The following is an 18,248-nucleotide window of genomic DNA, read 5'->3' on the forward strand; positions in this document are numbered from 1 at the left end:
CTTGCTTGATCCTCTTCGTCTACACAGTATAGCTTTGACTTTCTACTCGGTGAAAATTTGTGATCTGTGACCCATGAATTGAAACAGAACACCCCACCCCACCATCAACCCTGAAATTGGAATGGTTCTCAACACTTTCACCAGCAGTAGGAAAGGGAGGCCAGAAACTTCTAATAGTACAGATTACTGAAATGTATGGACAAGTCACCCCTAGGCGGTGACAGGTTATATTTCTATGCAATGGAAAAGGGAGTCGAGATTGCTGACATGTTCAGTATAACCTTCCTCCCCCAGCTTGAAGCTTCTTCCTCTCTCACTTATGATTGTAAAGAGAAGTAAATAATGATGAGATTTTGTGAGCCACCCAAAATTTGCCTCTTGCAATGACTCAAGGAAAATTTTGAAGTGGCTAGGTTAATCTAGTCCTTTGGATTTAGAAAGATTGTCTTTAGGAAATTTCCGAGTGTTGGCTTTGTTCTAGGATTTTTTCTTTTGACAAGTAAACTAAGAACGAACAAATTTATGCACGGAGAAACTTACAGTGTTCTGGTCTAGGAGCCAAGAGAGATTTGGAAGAGTGAAATGTACTTAATAAGAAGACTCAAATACCCTGGTAAGACAAGGTTTCCCCTATCAATTTGAATTAAATGTGAAATTCCTTTAAGAGATTGAAGTTCTCAAGTTTCTCTCCCCACGACCTCCCAACCCGAACCTAATGTCTCTGTCCTTTAGCATTCTTCCCATCGTCTTATGCATGTGATTTTTCTCTCGACCCTCTTATTGTAACTCTGGAACAACCCCTTGAATATACTTTCCTTTAGATTCTACATCACCATCAGTATCTACATCTCTGAGCTCAACAGAAGGCTTCATCTGCCGCCTGTTCTTCAAAATAATCTCCGATTTGTTCATCAATTTGATGTACTTCTTCCTCACCCCCAGAATTGGATGATTCTCCATTGCAAAATCCTTATTATAACCTTCTTTGAGAATTGCAGTGCAGGTCTTGTTCCTCAATGAAAGGTAGAATATATGCGGGTGGCGTTGGAAAACCTTTGAGAACTTCTGGGGCAATCCCAGATGCTTTTGGAGGCAAAGAAGTTTCCTTCTCTCCGCTGACTGATCGACAAAGAGGCTGAGCAACTCATGAAGAACACCCACAACCCGTTTCTCCGAAACATCACTATTCCGGTTCAAATGGGAAGAATCTTCATATGGAGACACGTACGGGACTTTCTGGAACTCATCTAACCAGTCTGAAATTTTTTTCTTCAATCGCAAACCCTTTGAAGGAAATAGTGGAAATGCAAGAGAAGAACCCTCCAAGCACCTTCCTCTCTTCGTAGCATTTTTCTGAATTACTGACATTACCTTTTCATCACATTTGACACTCAATCCTCGAATCCCATCCTCCATTTCAACAAACTCAAAACACCCATTAAGACTCCTTTCCTGGTTTTCAATAAAATCATCAGGTAATCCTAAATACCATTGGATCCCTTTAATGATCTTCAATGGAAGCCTCTTCTCCTTTGTCATCAATATCAACCGTTTAAGTCTGTCATCAAAATCTGACCATCGGTTCTTGTAAACCTCTCGTTCTTCTCTATCAAGATCAATTGCCTCTTGAGTCAGTTTAAACCATGGGAGATTATATTTTTCGCCCGTAAATTCCTCAAAAACAGATGGGTATTTCCTGAGAAAGCTCGCAACCTTAACGGGCACTCCCAATTCAAAACCCCTCTTTGAAACAGCTGAAATTGGGATGCAGCCTTCAGACTCTTTGATGATGCAGTTTTTCAATGAGATTACTGCTCTTAGTTCTTGGGATTTTTGGATGATTTCTATAGAATCATAGAAAGTATCTTGCTTCCATTTCATTGTCACATCGACGTAATTAGATTTCTGAGTATAACAGTAACTGGTTTGTTCATAGATGTGGAAAAGGGACAGTTTTGGGCAGGAAAATATAAGTTTCTTCAATCTATTAGGGTTGTTGAGTAACAAAGACAATCCACTGAAAAACATGATTGATTATGGTTTGAAAAATCAAACTAGGGTTTCAAATGGCTTTAAGACTCTTCCTTCTATAAAAGCTAGGGTCTACCGATTTCTACCCGTAATTCATGTAGTGAAACCTAGATTTTGAATGTTCAATGGTTGACTAGGGTTTTGCAATGGCTTTAAGACTCCACCTTCTCTCAAATCAAAAACAGTAAAAAAGCTAGGATTTACCGATTTCTATCAGTAATTCATGAATCTCTCTATCAGACGAGAAATTGCGCAAAAGGACCCTTTCTCTCTCTCTCTCTCTCTCTACATGTTGCCGCTTCTAAAACCCCCTTCTTCCTTCCCCAAACCCTCGCTCTCCTGATGCGAGGGTTTTTATTCTGAAAAAACCAGTTAGGGCTTTGGGTTACTAAAATGGCCCTGGATTTTCAGCTTATTAACAAACTGCCATTGTTAATTTCACAGTTGAGATTTACACTCATTTTTTCCTAGACCTTGCCATGGAAAGACATTGACAGTTTTAACCCTCCCAAGTTATAGATATAAGTATACAACAAGAAATAAGTTTTTATATGGTGTAAGGCCCTTATAGTCCCGTATTTTTCAAAATGTACTGTATGGAACAATATAGGATGATCCAAACCGCCCATGTGATGGGCCACAACCTAAATAGGTAGTCCCCAAAAAATCATTTCTATAGGATTATCCCAACCCTCCGATCTATAGAGGAACTGCATATTATGGAAACCTCTATAGATCGGAGGGCAAGGATCATCCTGTGGCAATGATTTTTGGGTCATAACCTATTTACGTGGATGGTTTGGATCATCTTATGATGAGGTCTGTACAGTACTTTTTGAAAAATAAGGGACTATAAGGGCTTACACCATATAAAATCTCAATTTTTAGAGCAATGGAACGACAATAACATATAATTCCCTATGAGGGGTTTTTCTTGTAGTGATTCTTGATGAATACTAGCATGGAGACATGAAGGATGTAAGTGAAAAGATGGGCGTAAAACAAATTTTATGCCTACTTTTAAGGGGAAATGGGAGTAAATTTTGCTTCATGTCCATTCTATGTACGGGGCCTGAGGAATAAAACTCTAAAAAGAGCTCACTCTAATCCACTTGAGAGCCACAGTTTCCATCCCGAAGATGTTGATAAAAGAGAGGGAGCAACCCTACGTTGCTAATGATTCAAGGAAGTGAAAGAAAATAGAAATGGCATGCGCCAATATAATTCTACGCCTTATGAAGGTCTAAGATCAAGATTCAAACCTTTTATCAATGTTTATCAGGTCACAAATTAGTGTTTGATGAGCAAGGATCAGGATGGGACAAGGCAATAAGCCAGACTTTTGTTCGCTTTTCAAATCAACAGATCCGATCATGTCCACATGGCACTTGTGGGGCTCAAAAAGTAGCTGAAAGCCAACATTTTTTTAGATTTTTTCCACAATATATAGAAATTTGAACAGGCAGAATCCATATTCAGAAAGGATTCTCCAATATTTTGAACTCTGACCCACCACTAGCCCAATTGAAAGTAGTTTCTAATATTTCTCCAAATAACAAAACAATGAGATACATAAAACTTCCTGAATAACAGCAACTTCAGGAACACATAATATAGCTTGTAGTAACAAAAACACAACAGCTACGAGATAAGCAAGAAGTAAAGTTATGAAATTGATTACAGGTCACAGACACTGTATTCCATACTCAAGATTAGCTCAAAACCATGAAGAAAAGTGTTCTTATTTGTACAACGCAAGCAGTCTCGTTCCCTGTAAGTCGCTTGAAATTGACGAATGAAATTTCAATTTTCAAGTACCAAACAGAGATCATGAAATGGATTTTTGTTACAAGTAGACTAAGACACATCAATATAACAGAAACCACTACTGTCTTGGAATGAACCTATATACAGGTTGACACAAAATGTAGCATCAACTCCAAAATCCGTCATCCTGTAATAAAAAACTCAAAACAACTCTGGCGGATTGAGAGAATCAAACGACTGTTTCCGAGCGGGTCAAAGTTTGCAACGAAGAAGCTGCAGTGTCACTTTCCTCGCTTTCTTCAAAATCGATAGGTTTTCCATTGAGAGTCCTACATATAAAAGATGAAAAATATATCAGTAAAGACTACCAGAATAAATTTCCAATATAAACTATTGAAACTAAAGAAGCGATTGTCTTTAGATTTGTGGTGTGGGCATAGGAGACCCTACAACATTACCCTAAGTTACCCAGACACGGATACAGGGATCCGATACTGATCATGTATAAGAATCCTTGAACTGTGAAATTATACAGTGCACCAAAGAAAATGATGTGCTTTTGTCAATATGGTAAGGATCATTATCCAAAGAAATTATATGCATTTGTTGAGGATATAACATGCATTTGTCAAAGCTTTTCCCATTATTCGTGAGGATCATTAAACGGGCATCATCTACTTGTAAAGAAAAGGACAATATAATAATTGCATACATAACAGGAGTCTCTCTCACACACAAACACATGGAAGTTATTTGGGTATAAGGCCTAGTCTGGTTGCTTTCTTCCTAGGCAAACCCCAGGGAAAGCCACCAGAAATTTAAATTTACACCTCTCTTCGAAGTGTCTATCCACATGGAAAGTGAAACCTCCAAACAGAATTTATATTTTTCAATTTTTCGCCCCAGAAAAGAGGAAAATATAAAATTCCAAGAAAAAAACCACAAAACCCCCCATGTTTTGATTACGGTTATAAATTTACACCGAAACCGACATGAAGTGGTCATAATGTTTCCATTTCCATCCCCACTGAAACACATACTAAAATAAAAAAAATAAAAGTGTATTAGTGACGTACTATATCTATATATCAACATGTGTTGCATAATTATATTTAAATGAATTACGTGTGAAATGTGTTCTATATAGTGAGTACACATAGTTGTATGAATTACAAGTAAAATGTGGTAGGTATCGAATTATCGCACATGTCATTGGGTTTCTGATGTTCTTAAACCATTATGGCTAGTGCCTTGTTTATGTGATATTTTCTAAGTGCGTATTTGCTCTTATTCTAGTATTTCCAGAAGTTTCATCTTAGAATTCAATCATTTGCATGTGTTCTCATACGTTTTCATGATTTTACAAGATTTTCACCGAAATTACCAACCATAACCGAAATGTTTCTTTCCGTGGCGGCCAAAACCGAAACCGAAATTTAATTTTGATTATAACATCCCTTCTTAAATGTTGTTTTGATAATGACGCCCCCTTTTGAAACCTTATTTTGATAGCACACCGCTTTCTGCAAAACTGTTTTGAATCTTTTGATTACAACACTCACTTCACTTTCCTTTGTTTTTCACAACAAAATACACACTTTATAGGACCACTTCACTTCTACTGTACTTCATGTGAAGCCGACTTCACTCCAGCTCCATAGATTGCAATCGTAGCATTGCAAGGAGGGCAAAAGCATAAAAAATGAAACTAGAAAATGTATCTAGATGGAGTAACAATAAAATTTTACTAATAGTAAATAAATTAAATAATAAAATATTTATAAAAATATAAAGTTGTCCTTGTTATGTAGATTCAAGCATGATTATTTTGGCTATTGATATTGGCACTACCGTGCTTTGCTAATTGCACTAACTCACTTTCCTTTTATTATTTAAACAGCTAACAAAGATTATTACAGTTCCTAGAAAACTCTGAGAAGCCAATTAAGAAAGAAAAGACAAGTTGAGTTTGTGTGACGCAAATATCAGTAGCCTTTTTACTTGTATATATGTGAGATGCATAGAAGATCTTACATAGTTGAAGGTGTCCCCACACACACACACACCAATCGTATGCACAAAGCAGTAAGGAAAGAAGCAGTGCTTGTCCAACACAGGAACAATCCAAGGAAGACTAATAAGATAGGTTCACACAAAACACAACAATATCACATACCTTGGTGGGAAAAGTTTCTCATCTGACAGTGCCTTCTCCAATCTCTCTTCAAATGGGGTTGCATGCCAACTGACTTTCTGATCCTGGGAACCAGAAAACCATTCCTTGAAAACAAGTACAATCATGGAATTAATCATGAAGAAAAAGTACAAAGTAACAAGAAAAAGTACCTCCTTATACTTGTTAGTTGAATTGGGTATTCCCTTTCCATCCCACCATTTGGGAGAGATGCGAGAAGGTTCATCATCATTCCAGTGAGCAGCAACAGTTCCAAGAATAGGCCTTTCTGTATCAGGACTCTTACTAGAGTAAGATTTGCCATTACTAAGAGTGACATGGTTATGAGTTCTCTCATCATTCTGAGACGATAACTTCACCCAATGAGACAAACTTGCGTCCACGGGAGTTGGACTCTGTTGGTTCTGCTTTCTAACATCCACAGTCGGCCTGCAATTCCCCATGGGTTCTTGAGATGAGTTGAAAACATACTGCTGGTCTTTGCTAAATCCTGGTTGTTCAGGAATTGCCTGTTTAGTTTCCTCAAATGTTTCTCCAGAGAGACCAAGCTGAGAGGCATTGGTTTCCTTAAGTGCATTCCACTGAGACAAATTCTCTACGGGATTCAAAACTGGATACACATATTGAGATCGGATCCGAGCATTCTTTCCGGGTGCAAAATTCTCTAGCTTTGAGGGATAAACAGTACCTGGTGTCTGCATTTCATCCGTCAGTTTTAACGGAGTTGGATAAGGAGAATATTTTGGTCCCACCAGTTGCCTTTTGCCATCATCAGTACGTGGCGAATTAGGTTGCCTCCAACTATGGGTCCCACTTTCAGATGAACAGTTACTCGAGGAAATAATGTCCACATTTGAATTACCAACAGTATCACACTTGAAGCGAACACACCTGTTCTTGCATTGAATAGTTTCAATTGGGAGTTCGGAAGTAATTGTCTCCAGATTTTCAAACACATTCTTTGTCTTATCATGTCCTTCAGGCATAAAGCTTTGCAAGATGCAGAAACCATCACACCAAGCAATAAACAGATCTTATGAATTGAACAGAGTGGGTGCTTACAAGTATAGAAAAAGATGGCAAGATACCAAGAGCAAATTCAAATAATCTACCTGCCCAATCGATGCTCTGGAGAACCTGAATTTGGGTGAACTGGTAGTTCTCCCTGTTGTTCATGGGAAATGGGAATATGACCAAGTTGGTCACCCCAATGGAGTTTCTTGCAAGATGTGGCGGGAAGCCATGAATGGAATTTGGGAGACAGATCATCTCCATCATGAGGCAGAACTTTCACTTTTTCAGATGCTTTACGAATTTCAGCAGGAGTCTCCAGTAGGGTGCCACATGACTTGAGGAATTTTGCCTGTCAAAACTCTATAACTGAATTAGTGATTTGTTTAGCACAGAATATTGGGTAGAAAACTAGAGAGAAAAGCTACTGACAGTCTCATATGAGAAAACAGTGGAAGAAATAAGCAACAGAAGGCTTAAGCTCCAGCAGCATTTAAAACATTTAAGGGGATGTGACTATAATAAATAAGTTATCACATTTTTCATGATTGTCAGTTTGTCACAAATCACAGGATAATCAGAGTGAATGTCCCCATCCATGTGGAAGACCTGCTGTTTAACTGAACACAATAAAATTCACCTGGTATAGCATGAAAGTGCATCACCATTCTTACAACAAATCAAAGTAGAAACAATGAATCAGCTTCATACTTATACTGACAGAGACATTTCAAGTGTCTCCATAATGCAGGTAAACAACAGATTTACTCGGTTTCAGATACACATCACAAGATGCAGACGATAGTAGATTGCTCGCGAAGGGTTTTATAATCCTTATCCCAGTGTGCTAACATGTTGTAACTTGTAAGATGCATGTACTTAAGCCATTTTTTAGTGTGTAGTCACAGTTTAATCTTTTTTGTCTTTCCCATTCTTTGTTTTACTTTTACCATTTGTATTTAAATATAGAAAGGGTAGTCATTTAATTTCTTAATTCATGTCTAAATAAGAAATTAAGATAATGACAATCATCTAATGACACATTGCTTAATTTTCCTAAAAACAAGAGTTTCTTCTTGGTATCGCATATCAGAGCATAAAATCCTAAATCCAAAATTATCTCTTACTCTCTTCTTGAAAATTCGAGACCAGATTTGCACTCTACAAATCAAGAACTTTCAGAAAATGTATTTTTTTTATAGAGGAGAGATACATTTGTTGGGGAAATATTACATCAAGCGGGGAGAAATACATTGCACAGATCACATCAGCATCCATACAAATCATGTGAGGCCTGATGTCTAGAAGTCATACAGTTAATGAGTGGTAATTTTTAAGTATTTTGCAGTATTTTTTGTTAAATATTTGAACCATCTTGAATGATCTTTACGGAGATATATAAAGAAATTCAAAAATAACTAGATTTTTGCTTTTTAATCAATTCGTCTAAGGGGATTTCAATTTGGTTTTTTGGGTTGGATAGGTCATAACTGGTAAAAAAAAACAGGTATTTGGTTTTTCTTAATTCGTGTTGGAAAAAATAGATGATCTGTAATATGACGAATCCAATGTTTTAAGATTGTTGTATGTAAACCAGAATAGGAGGCAGATGCACTTATCGATTTTTGAAGATAAAACTCATTTGTTGACTGTTGTAGATGCAGTTGCAAAAAAGGAGGCCGAATCACCCCACTTTGTCACGTTCCTTAAGAATCGTATTCGCCCCCTACGGTGCAACCCGGGATCCACGAATAGACCTCCAACATAAAACAGGCCGCAGGCTACAGTAGTCGTACCACTTGCCAATTCCCCTGAAAGGCCCAAGCCTTTGCTTCCACACTACACTTTCCAATATGGGACTAAACTTTTTGCATTGAATTTCAGACACTAGCAAGGAGTCTTGGGTTCAAGTTTCAAGGAAACACTACAAGAAAATGAGTTTAAAAAGCTAAGAGGGAGATTCTTATTTTGAACCTTCCCTCCAAATTTTGGGTCACAATTACAACAAAAGGTATTGACCTGCCAATCATTGTTTGGTGAAAGGCTACATCACCTTTATTTTCCTGCTTGTAAACTTTACATATCTTAACCCTTCCTAACCTACTACAATCTTACTTTCTATGTACTTGTTCGTTTCAAATGAGGCTTATTACATGTGTCATGTCATGTTGACTTTCAATGATGCTTCATACATATTTTATTTTTACTTTCTTTAATGCTTTTCGCTTTCCACATTTTGTCTTTTCTAAAACCCCCACTTGCTTCCCGCATGGGCAACTATGGTTTTAACTAGTATTATAGTGAAAATTTTATTAGGTTAAGTAGATATAATGTTTATTTCCATTTAAGAAACTTACAATTAGGATTGGCAAAAACTGAAAGCATGCAGTAATTGTAAGGTTGTAGTTGTAGTATTTAAAAAACAGATAAAAGAGACCTAGAAGTGCCTCAGAGAATCCTGAAGTATTAAAACTCAAGACGTGTCTGGCATGAGTAGTTCGCCAATTTAAAAGAATCCATGTAACATGGTCTTATGTTATGCAATTAGTTATACTCCATGTTACATGGATTCTTCAAAATGGGCGAAGTAGCCGTGTCAGATACGCCCAAATTCCAATACTTCCGGATTCACTAAGACACTTATAGGTCTATTTTATCTTTTTTTTGTTTTTTGAATACTATTACTAATACAACATTACAATTACCACATGTTTTGAGTATTACCAATCCTAATTGTAAGCTTCTTAAATGGAAATAAAACATGATATCCACTTAACCTATTAGAATTTTCACTATATTACTTGTTTGTTATAAGAATATTATTATGTAAAAAATTAAGAATTGAAAATAGATTATAATATTTTGGCGAACCCACAAATAATTCTTTTTGAGGTTTGCAGAATTTGATACTCGATACCCTTCGGATTGTAACACTCGTACTCGTACTGATGCAACATAGCTGCATGATAAAGTAGTAAAACACAAATGACTCCAAGCTTATGCATTCAAATTACTTAAGATGTATGATTCAAACAAAATACCATCATCAAGTGGAGCATCAATGACTACGATGAGAAGTTTCTCACATTCTAGAGAGAGAAAAATCAATAGTATAAATAACTGGTTAAGTTCCAATATTTTCGCAAGATCGATACTCCAAGGACTTCACTAGCTAATCAAGTCAAACTCAAATTTCTTCCCCATACGGAGACATTTAGAATATGTTTAAAGATAATAATTATCAAATCAAACGAGAACTAGTCCACCAAAAATAGTAGAGAACATACACATAACATAGTTGAGTACACAAAAAAAGACCCACAAACACACCTCATCCTTGAGCTCACTGTCATGACTATCTCCATCAATATTACTCTGTGCAGATTGCAACTGCTGGTTCCCCACGTCCTCACACGAAGACCCTTGTTCTTTACAACAACAACAAAAATTGTCCATATAATGAGCTCCCATACTATAAATCCTTTTTTAAAAGGCAACATCATAGATAACTCAATTCTACATACACCATAACTAGTAAAAAAATAACAGAAGCATAAAGCAATGAGATTCAAAGCAAGAGAATCACCCTCGTAACGAAATAATGATGCAAGCCGATTTTGCGATACCAAATGATCCTGATAGAATGATAAATTAACAAAATTATGCAAATATCGACAACAGAAAAAGAAAAAATGAATTAAAGAAATGTCAATTAAAAATTAACGAGTTGAAATATAGTTTCAAAATTAGGGAATGTAGAATCTAGGTGTAGGGAAGGTAGAAAACAGGGGAAAAGAAAAGAAAAGAAAAGAAAAACGAAAGAATATGAAAATCTTACCCTGTTTTTTGAAGAAACAGAATCGGAAATCAGATGAGCGTGATGGCGATCGCCATCTCTAACACGAAAGCATCCAAATAAGCAACTCATGGTATCAACGATAAACCAAAGAAAAGCCCTAATTTCCGATCGATGGGGGCCCTTCATGAATGGGAAGATAGATGCTTTTGAATCGAGCAAAGATAAACCCCAATTTTCATCGAGTCGGATGAAAATCTGGGAGAATCGGAAAAAGAAATGGGGCTTTTCTTGTCTAGGGTTAGAAAAGCAACGGAAAGGAGAAATAAGGAAAGAGAAAGAAAATGTTGTGTGTACGGAGAGAGAGAGAGAGAGTTGGTAGGGGTTTTGGAGGTTTTGAAATTTAAATTGGTTAAAAAGGAGGGAAAAGGGAACTCAAATGGAGCGTTTTAGGGGAAAAAAATCTGTCTTTATGGATTTATTATTATTTTGGGATAGGATTAGAATTGATAATGACAACCCTCTTGTTTAATGTTTGTGGGCCATGGATCTTTGACTCATTGGAAAATCAAAGTTCTATCAAGTGGACGGCTGAGATCAAATAAAGGTGGGACCAGATATGGAAATATTACTAAATTTGTAGGGTCATAGTTTCTTTTTTAGAAGACGTCCTAGGAGACATGTATTTTTCAAATGATACTATGCTAAACGCCTGCAATGAATGTGAATAAGACTATGGACTCACAACTCACAAGGACAATGAACTCTATAATTTATTTGTTGAAGGACTAATGTGGTGGCATTCTCATGTTTGGATGGTCCCTAGGCTAGCAAGAAAAATGGTTTGAGTGTGATTCCATTAGTTCTTCCCATTAGGTCTTGCATTTAGATTAGAAGATCTCTCCTTTTGAGACTCAAGAGATAACAAGGGTGAAGGATTTCCGTGGGGAAGTGATATTTACGCCCCTTTTGATCACCAGGGACACCCAGCGTCAGTGTATCAATGGCAAAAGTGGGGCTAATGTACTGTATCTCAGAAAAATCTAGTGGCTTTGATTGCAAAGTGCACTGGCAGATGGGTGTCCCTGGTGATAAAAGGGGCGTAAATATCATTTCCCTTTCTGTGGATAGACGGTAGTAACATAAAAAAAAACTGAATCTAATCGTCATGCCCGGAGGTAAATTTGTTTATTTTTTGCATTAAGATTTAACCTACATTGTTGTACTAGAGTGTCAGTCTCGATCACCATGTTTGATTTGTTTTTTACTCTAACTTGAATTTTTGACTTTTTCAGCAATTGTTGCCGGCCAAACCCTAGACTGGAATCATCATGCTATTACGATTTGACTTGGTTATGGCACAGGCCATAGTTACCGGCCATCATGGAAGGGTGGAGAGAAATTATATAGGAAATAAGGGATTTGCTAGCGTCCATCGCAGAAGGTATTTCGCGGAGCGTCTGCTGCAAGAGAGAGCAGCCACCTTAGATGAATTAAATGAATAAGACAAAATTTGAAGCAATGTTGCTGCTCTCTTATGCAACAGACGCGCTCCGCGAAGTACCTTCTGCAATGCACGCTAGCAAATCCCCAAAAATAATTTAAAAAAATGGTTTTGGCCGGCCATCACGAGTGGTCGAATTTTGGTCACGGCAAAAGTAGATGGAGGGAAAACTGGCATTGTTTAGACATGACCGATGCCCGACGGAGGCAATTACTAAAGACAAGAACAAATAAAGAATGAGCTTTAAGGGCCTAGCCTAATGTGTTCTGTAAGTCTTGGGAGTTTTGGCATATTGGTTAGGTATTTAGGTACCTAACATACCTAACCAATATGCATGAGACCTAACATGCGCATCTGGTATTTGGTTCTTGGAATGAGTGACCCGTTAAAGGGCTGCCAAGAGCAACTGGAGTAAAAGTTGTCACAAGCAGCATGTGCGCTGTCAGACTAAAGGGGCAACCTGCAACTAGATTGAAAGTTGTAAGATTTTTATGGAATTGCATAGCATATGTTTTGGCTTTTGTAAAATCAAATTGTAGAGAATGATTGATTAAGTGAAGAGCAATCCAGATCGGCTCATATATGGTTAGTAATCAATGAGGTTTTGAGCCCGTAACACCTTAGCTACGTGTCGTCATGTTGGAAGGGATATGGTAATGTGTTGATAATATGTGGGGCCATGTTGTAAGCCCAATAAGATCAGTGAGCTTATTTGAGGAATAAGAGTCCATAATGGGAGGACTCTAGGATTTCCTTTTGAGTTACTATCAATACGAGATTGGTCCCTATTCTTACACATAAGATTGTTAATTAGTTTCTTCCCATTGGATTGCACATAAGGAAGTGGAGAGAGTAGAATACACCCTAGTTTGTTCTTTGTTTGCAGATGATCTGAATCATCACAAGATTGTGAAATCATCTTTGCCAAAGGATCAAAGCCAAAGACAGAGGTCTTTATGCCCCATCTCTTCTTTAGTTTAATTTCTTGATTCACATGCTTATGATTTAATCTGTTATTGGTGAAGCCTGATCTTAGTCTAATCTGGAAGTACTGTACACTCTACCCCGAAGGCGGGGGTTCGGTAGCCCTAGACCCGAATTTTTTAGGGTATTTTTATACTGGGGGTAGTTTCGTACTTTCATGAATTAGGGTTTTTTCTCTTTATTGTAACACGTCTTAGAATGCCATATAAAAGGGATGTGATATCAGAAGACGCCCTAGAGAGGTGTGAGGGTTTGTAATCTTTTCTTCATAACAGTGGAATCGTTGGCTTGTCGCTTTGCCGTGGACGTAGCCCATACCAAACTAGTTGGGTGAACCACGTAAATCTGTGTGATCTTTCGTTTTATCTTCGAATCGTTATTCTGCTGCGTTGTTAACTCCTAACATGATCATCAATATTAATCTTACAAAAGTTGTCAAAGAGTGAGCCGATGGAGACATTAGCTACAGAACCTCGTCGAAATGTTATAACCCTAAGTAGTTTAAGGGCATAGCTTAACATGTTCAAACGTCTAGAGGCTTTTGGCATATCGGTAATTGGTTAAGACCGAATACAGCCATCAATTTTTGCCATAATTTGGCCACCAGTAGTTGGTTGGATGGTGATACAAAATCGCATTGATCCAACGACCATATCCTAATTGGTGCCAAAAAAATTTAGTGGATGGCCGGCCGACAACAATAAACACTTGCAAAATCACCTTTTAATTTTTGTTTTAAAGGGAGTGGAAGATGAGACCAGCTAATTTGGTGATCCACGAGTGCGCCTAGAAGCATTGCATTGTGGTCCTCTGGGTTCAATGGTGCTTAACACCACCAGCTTTAGAGATCAAGGGTCATAGTGTCTCGATGTTCTCGTGACTCCACCAAAGAAAGTTAACCCTCTTTCTTTAATTAAATTAATTTCTTTGTTATCAACGATTGATATGTTATTATGGGGGATTGAGCCTCTAGCTCAATGGTCAAGGCTCTGTTCTTCAGTCCCAGCTAACCTACCAAAAAAAGATTATGTAATTCTGGGTTCTGTTTACAATTTTTGGAGGTACCTATTTGCAAATTGAAATTACATCGAGAATATTGTAAATTGACTTTATTTTATGGGATTTGCAAGGGACCATCGCAGAAGGCATTTCGCGAACCTGCTGCTGCATGAGGGAGCAGCCACTTAGGCTCAGATTTTGTCTCATCCATTTAATTCATCTGAGGTGGCTGGTCAGATGAATTAATGCATTGAATTTAAATTTAGTCAATAAATTTAGGGAAGTGATATTTACCCCACTTTTGATCACCAAGGACACCCTGTGTCAGTGTATCAATGACAAAAGAGGGGCTAATGTACTTGATGTCAGAAAAATCCAGTGGATTTGATTGCAACGTACACTAACGCTGGGTGTCCCTGGTGATCAAAAGGGGCGTAAATATCATTTCCCTAAATTTATTGTTTTGCAAATTTGAGTTGTGATTTTAAATAGAAAACAAGAAAAGTTAATGTTCGTTTTGATGCTCTAGATGCATGTATAGTTTCTATTGAAATAAATTTCAACTAGAAATTCTGTAGGACGAGAGACATATAGATTGTTTAGACGACGGTACGTTAGGGTTTCAAGACGTATTCTTAGGCCCGAATTTAAAGAGATGTATCTTCTTCATTTTGAATAAAAAAACAATGAAAATATGAATGTCTATTTTCTAATGTAATAAATTTCATTGAATTTAGAATTAGTCAATAAATTTATTAATTATCAAACTTGAGATGTCAAATTAAGGTTAAGCATTTGATTAATTTATTGAATAGCCACAACATCTTAAGTCATGATCATGTGATGTATTGCAGGTTTCGGAATGGTCATTACCAACTTACCCAAATGGTAGTTAACTTTTCAAGATGAAGAAAAAAAAACACAAGAGGAGGAAAAAGGAGCTTTTGCGTAATCAAAACTAATAAAGAGATGGGCATTGACACTGTCACGGTCAGCGTTAATTTGTGGTTAATAGCGAGTTAATTAATGACCTGTAGATGGAACTCTATCAAAGGCTTGAAAAAGAAAAATTGAAATAGAAAAAGCTCTGTGGGGAAGAGATAGAGAGATGTTACCCATGATTTTTTTCTTTTGAAAGATAGATATTACCCATTATTACAATGACAAGGATTAATGAATCTTCCAACATTTATGCTGATTCTCTTACTTTTGACCATCTGTTAGGATTGTCTTGACTTTTAGGGCATGTTTGCAACAATGCAAATTTTTTTCATGGAATATTTGTGTGAGACAAGTGGCTTGAGTAGAGTTTTTTCCCTGTTTTTCAGCCACTTCTCTCACACGCCTCACCCATGTCCTCCCTCTCCCTACGCCTATCTCACCACTTGGTAAACTAGTATTCCATGGAAGAAAAAAAATTCATGGTTGCCAAACGTGGACTTAGAGGATACCCTTTTGTTTTTACAATATAGCTTGAAGAGAGAAATCCTCCAATTTATTCATGTTAGGAAGGTAACAACCAAAATCTGTAGGTCCATTCGGCTTCACCAAAAATTGGGTTTTTATGGGAAAATCAAAGTAAAAGGTTACCATATCATTACTCTTTTGTAATTAAATACCTAAACTAATGGAGTAGTTTGGTCAATACATATTTATGTAATCACTCATGTACAATATAATATGGTGATTAGTCCTAATCAAGGCACAACATTCTCTCTCTCTCTCTCTCTCTCTCTCTCTCTCTCTCTCTCACTCACTCAAAGATACCTTTGAAAGACTTTCTTTGCTTTCACATTTCTATTCACACGACCGAACTTGCCAAGCACTATCACCTAACCCAAATGAAAGCGAAACCCACATACGTAGTGCAAATTAGTCCACATTTCCACATGCAAGATTCTCCTTTTCCATCATTTCCTTTTGACATGCACATTCACATCACTTTCTTCCACATACACTTAATAGATAAGTTCTAAAGTTTGATGCCTACATCAGCCAAGGGAGTCTACACTTTCAAATATATATAAAATTCTCCATGACACTTTTCATGCAAGCAATTTCTCTTCTTCTGTAAAGAACCATGAACGCCAAACATAGATCTACTAGTTTTGTTCACATTTCAACCAGATCTTGGAGTTTCCTAATCATGTGAATCTCCAAAAGATTTAGGCCGTTGTTGAAGTATAAATGATTAAGTAACACCAACTGTAACAGCTTAATGGTATCAGAGCTATTGCCCCCGGGCAGGTCCGAGGAGTGTTGAAGTATAAATTATTAAATGTATAAACTGACTCTAACAGCTTAAGCTTTTGGAGTCATTACGCATGCTTCTATACTGGGTTTGTCTCCTAAGATACAATAATCCTTTGGGTTTCTTCCATGTAGGGAATCGATTCAACGAACCCTTAATCGCTCGTATCGCGAAAGTTGAATAAAATATGAAACTCAAGAACAAAAATTGAATCCTGCATTATATTTGGGAAATAGCTAGAAAAATATCCGTAAAAATGTGAGGGTGACACCAATTGAGGAGGAGACCGAAAACAACTTGGGTAGAAACAACGTAAGCCTTTGGATGCTCCAATGAGAAGAAGGTAGGGGTAGACCGAAAACAACTTGGGTAGAAACAATGAGGAAAGACTTGAGGGCTAGGAACATAACATTGAATATGACCATGGATAGGATAGAATGGAAGAAAATGATCCGTGTAGACGAATCCAACTAGTGTCAGGATTACACTTAGTCAATTTGAGCAAGATAGATCCTTTCACCTTCTTCATGGAAATTTTTCTAAAGGATTCGTTAGCAGACCCCAACTAGCTTGGGACAAAGGCTTAGTTGAGTTGAGTTGAGCTGAGCTGAGCCGAGCTAGAAAAGGATAGGAATCAGATTTTTAGTTGTTGTATGTATATATAGAGAGAGATTGTAGATAGATTTTTTCATTAGAGAGAAAAGGAGCATTTTAGACGTTTTTAAACTTCTTAAACTCACCCCAAACTCTATATTTTCTCCTCTCTAAAAAATCTACCTTACTAACAACTAATAAAAATAAAAACATCTAATTTCAATATAGGTAACTTCCGATAATGACAAAAGAAGCAACTTGTAGAAGGGGCTACATAGAAAAAAGTTCCAAGGTGAAACGGGAGTGGAATGAGTGTTAAGGTCCTAAATGGGGGCCTCCCTAAGTATGAGACTCGGTGGGACCCAATCTGGTACGAGATGTGTTTAAAAGGCTAGCCTAATGTGTTCCATCAGTCATCGTATTTTACGCATATTGGTTAGGTACCTAACAGAGAATAAGAAAATGAGCACATTTTGAAAAGAAAAAAAAAACATTCTTACCGCTTCAAAAAACAGTATTTGGAGAAATGAACATTGCTGGTCAAGTTTGTCAAGCTCATTCTTTCTCATTTTTTTTTTCATTCTTCCCACATAAAAGAGCGCAAATGGTTACCGAATCGTCACACTTGTTAATTTAGTCAAATACCCTGATAAATTTTCTGCCAATTTCTAAAGGAAAAATGAGAAATCTTTTATAGAGAAGTTTCATTCATTCATTCATCAATCACACTTCTTTGAAGCTTTTCCATACTAAGAAACAACGAGAGGTGATACGTAATTGCATCACACCCACGTGTTTATGGCCATTCCTTTTTATTCTTGCACATAGAATTTGATAGAGTTGGTATTGAACAAGCAATTATAGAGGTCCAAAAGTCGGCACCGTTTTTTTATGTGAATACTGAGGAAATGAAGTTTGGCTTTTGCTTCTTCAAATTCGTATCTTGACTGGGACTTTCTTCTTTCTTTTATCTCATCTATACCAACCTCTCCTAAACCTTGAACAAGTGTGATTGGCTATCCTGATTAAACCATTGGGATTGGCTATATATCCTGCTTTTACAGTATAAAGAATAAAAAGTATTGAGCTTAAACATGGTTCACGGGATCTATCATTT

General features: G+C 37.1%; 2 protein-coding genes across 2 annotated transcripts; both read right to left on the minus strand.

Moving 5' to 3' along the window:
* Window positions 1–505: 505 nt before the first annotated feature.
* Window positions 506–2,341, minus strand: WTF9 (Ubiquitin carboxyl-terminal hydrolase family protein). Its single transcript, XM_077397265.1, has one exon. The coding sequence runs from the start codon at window positions 2,026–2,028 to the stop codon at window positions 778–780; it is 1,251 nt and encodes a 416-aa protein (XP_077253380.1). The 5' UTR covers window positions 2,029–2,341; the 3' UTR covers window positions 506–777.
* Window positions 2,342–3,600: 1,259 nt separating this feature from the next.
* JASON (aspartyl/glutamyl-tRNA(Asn/Gln) amidotransferase subunit) lies at window positions 3,601–11,198 on the minus strand. The gene is made up of 7 exons (XM_077397268.1): window positions 10,842–11,198; window positions 10,590–10,638; window positions 10,334–10,431; window positions 7,105–7,355; window positions 6,145–6,982; window positions 5,975–6,057; window positions 3,601–4,127 (listed from the first exon to the last, which is right to left on the minus strand). Exons 1-7 carry the CDS (start codon window positions 10,986–10,988, stop codon window positions 4,028–4,030), a joined length of 1,566 nt encoding a protein of 521 aa, XP_077253383.1. The 5' UTR covers window positions 10,989–11,198; the 3' UTR covers window positions 3,601–4,027.
* Window positions 11,199–18,248: the final 7,050 nt, after the last annotated feature.

Source organism: Tasmannia lanceolata, unplaced genomic scaffold (genome assembly GCF_043159265.1).
Source record: "Tasmannia lanceolata isolate RefF3 unplaced genomic scaffold, GAP_Taslan_0.1 ptg000015l, whole genome shotgun sequence".
NCBI classification, from domain to species: domain Eukaryota; kingdom Viridiplantae; phylum Streptophyta; class Magnoliopsida; order Canellales; family Winteraceae; genus Tasmannia; species Tasmannia lanceolata.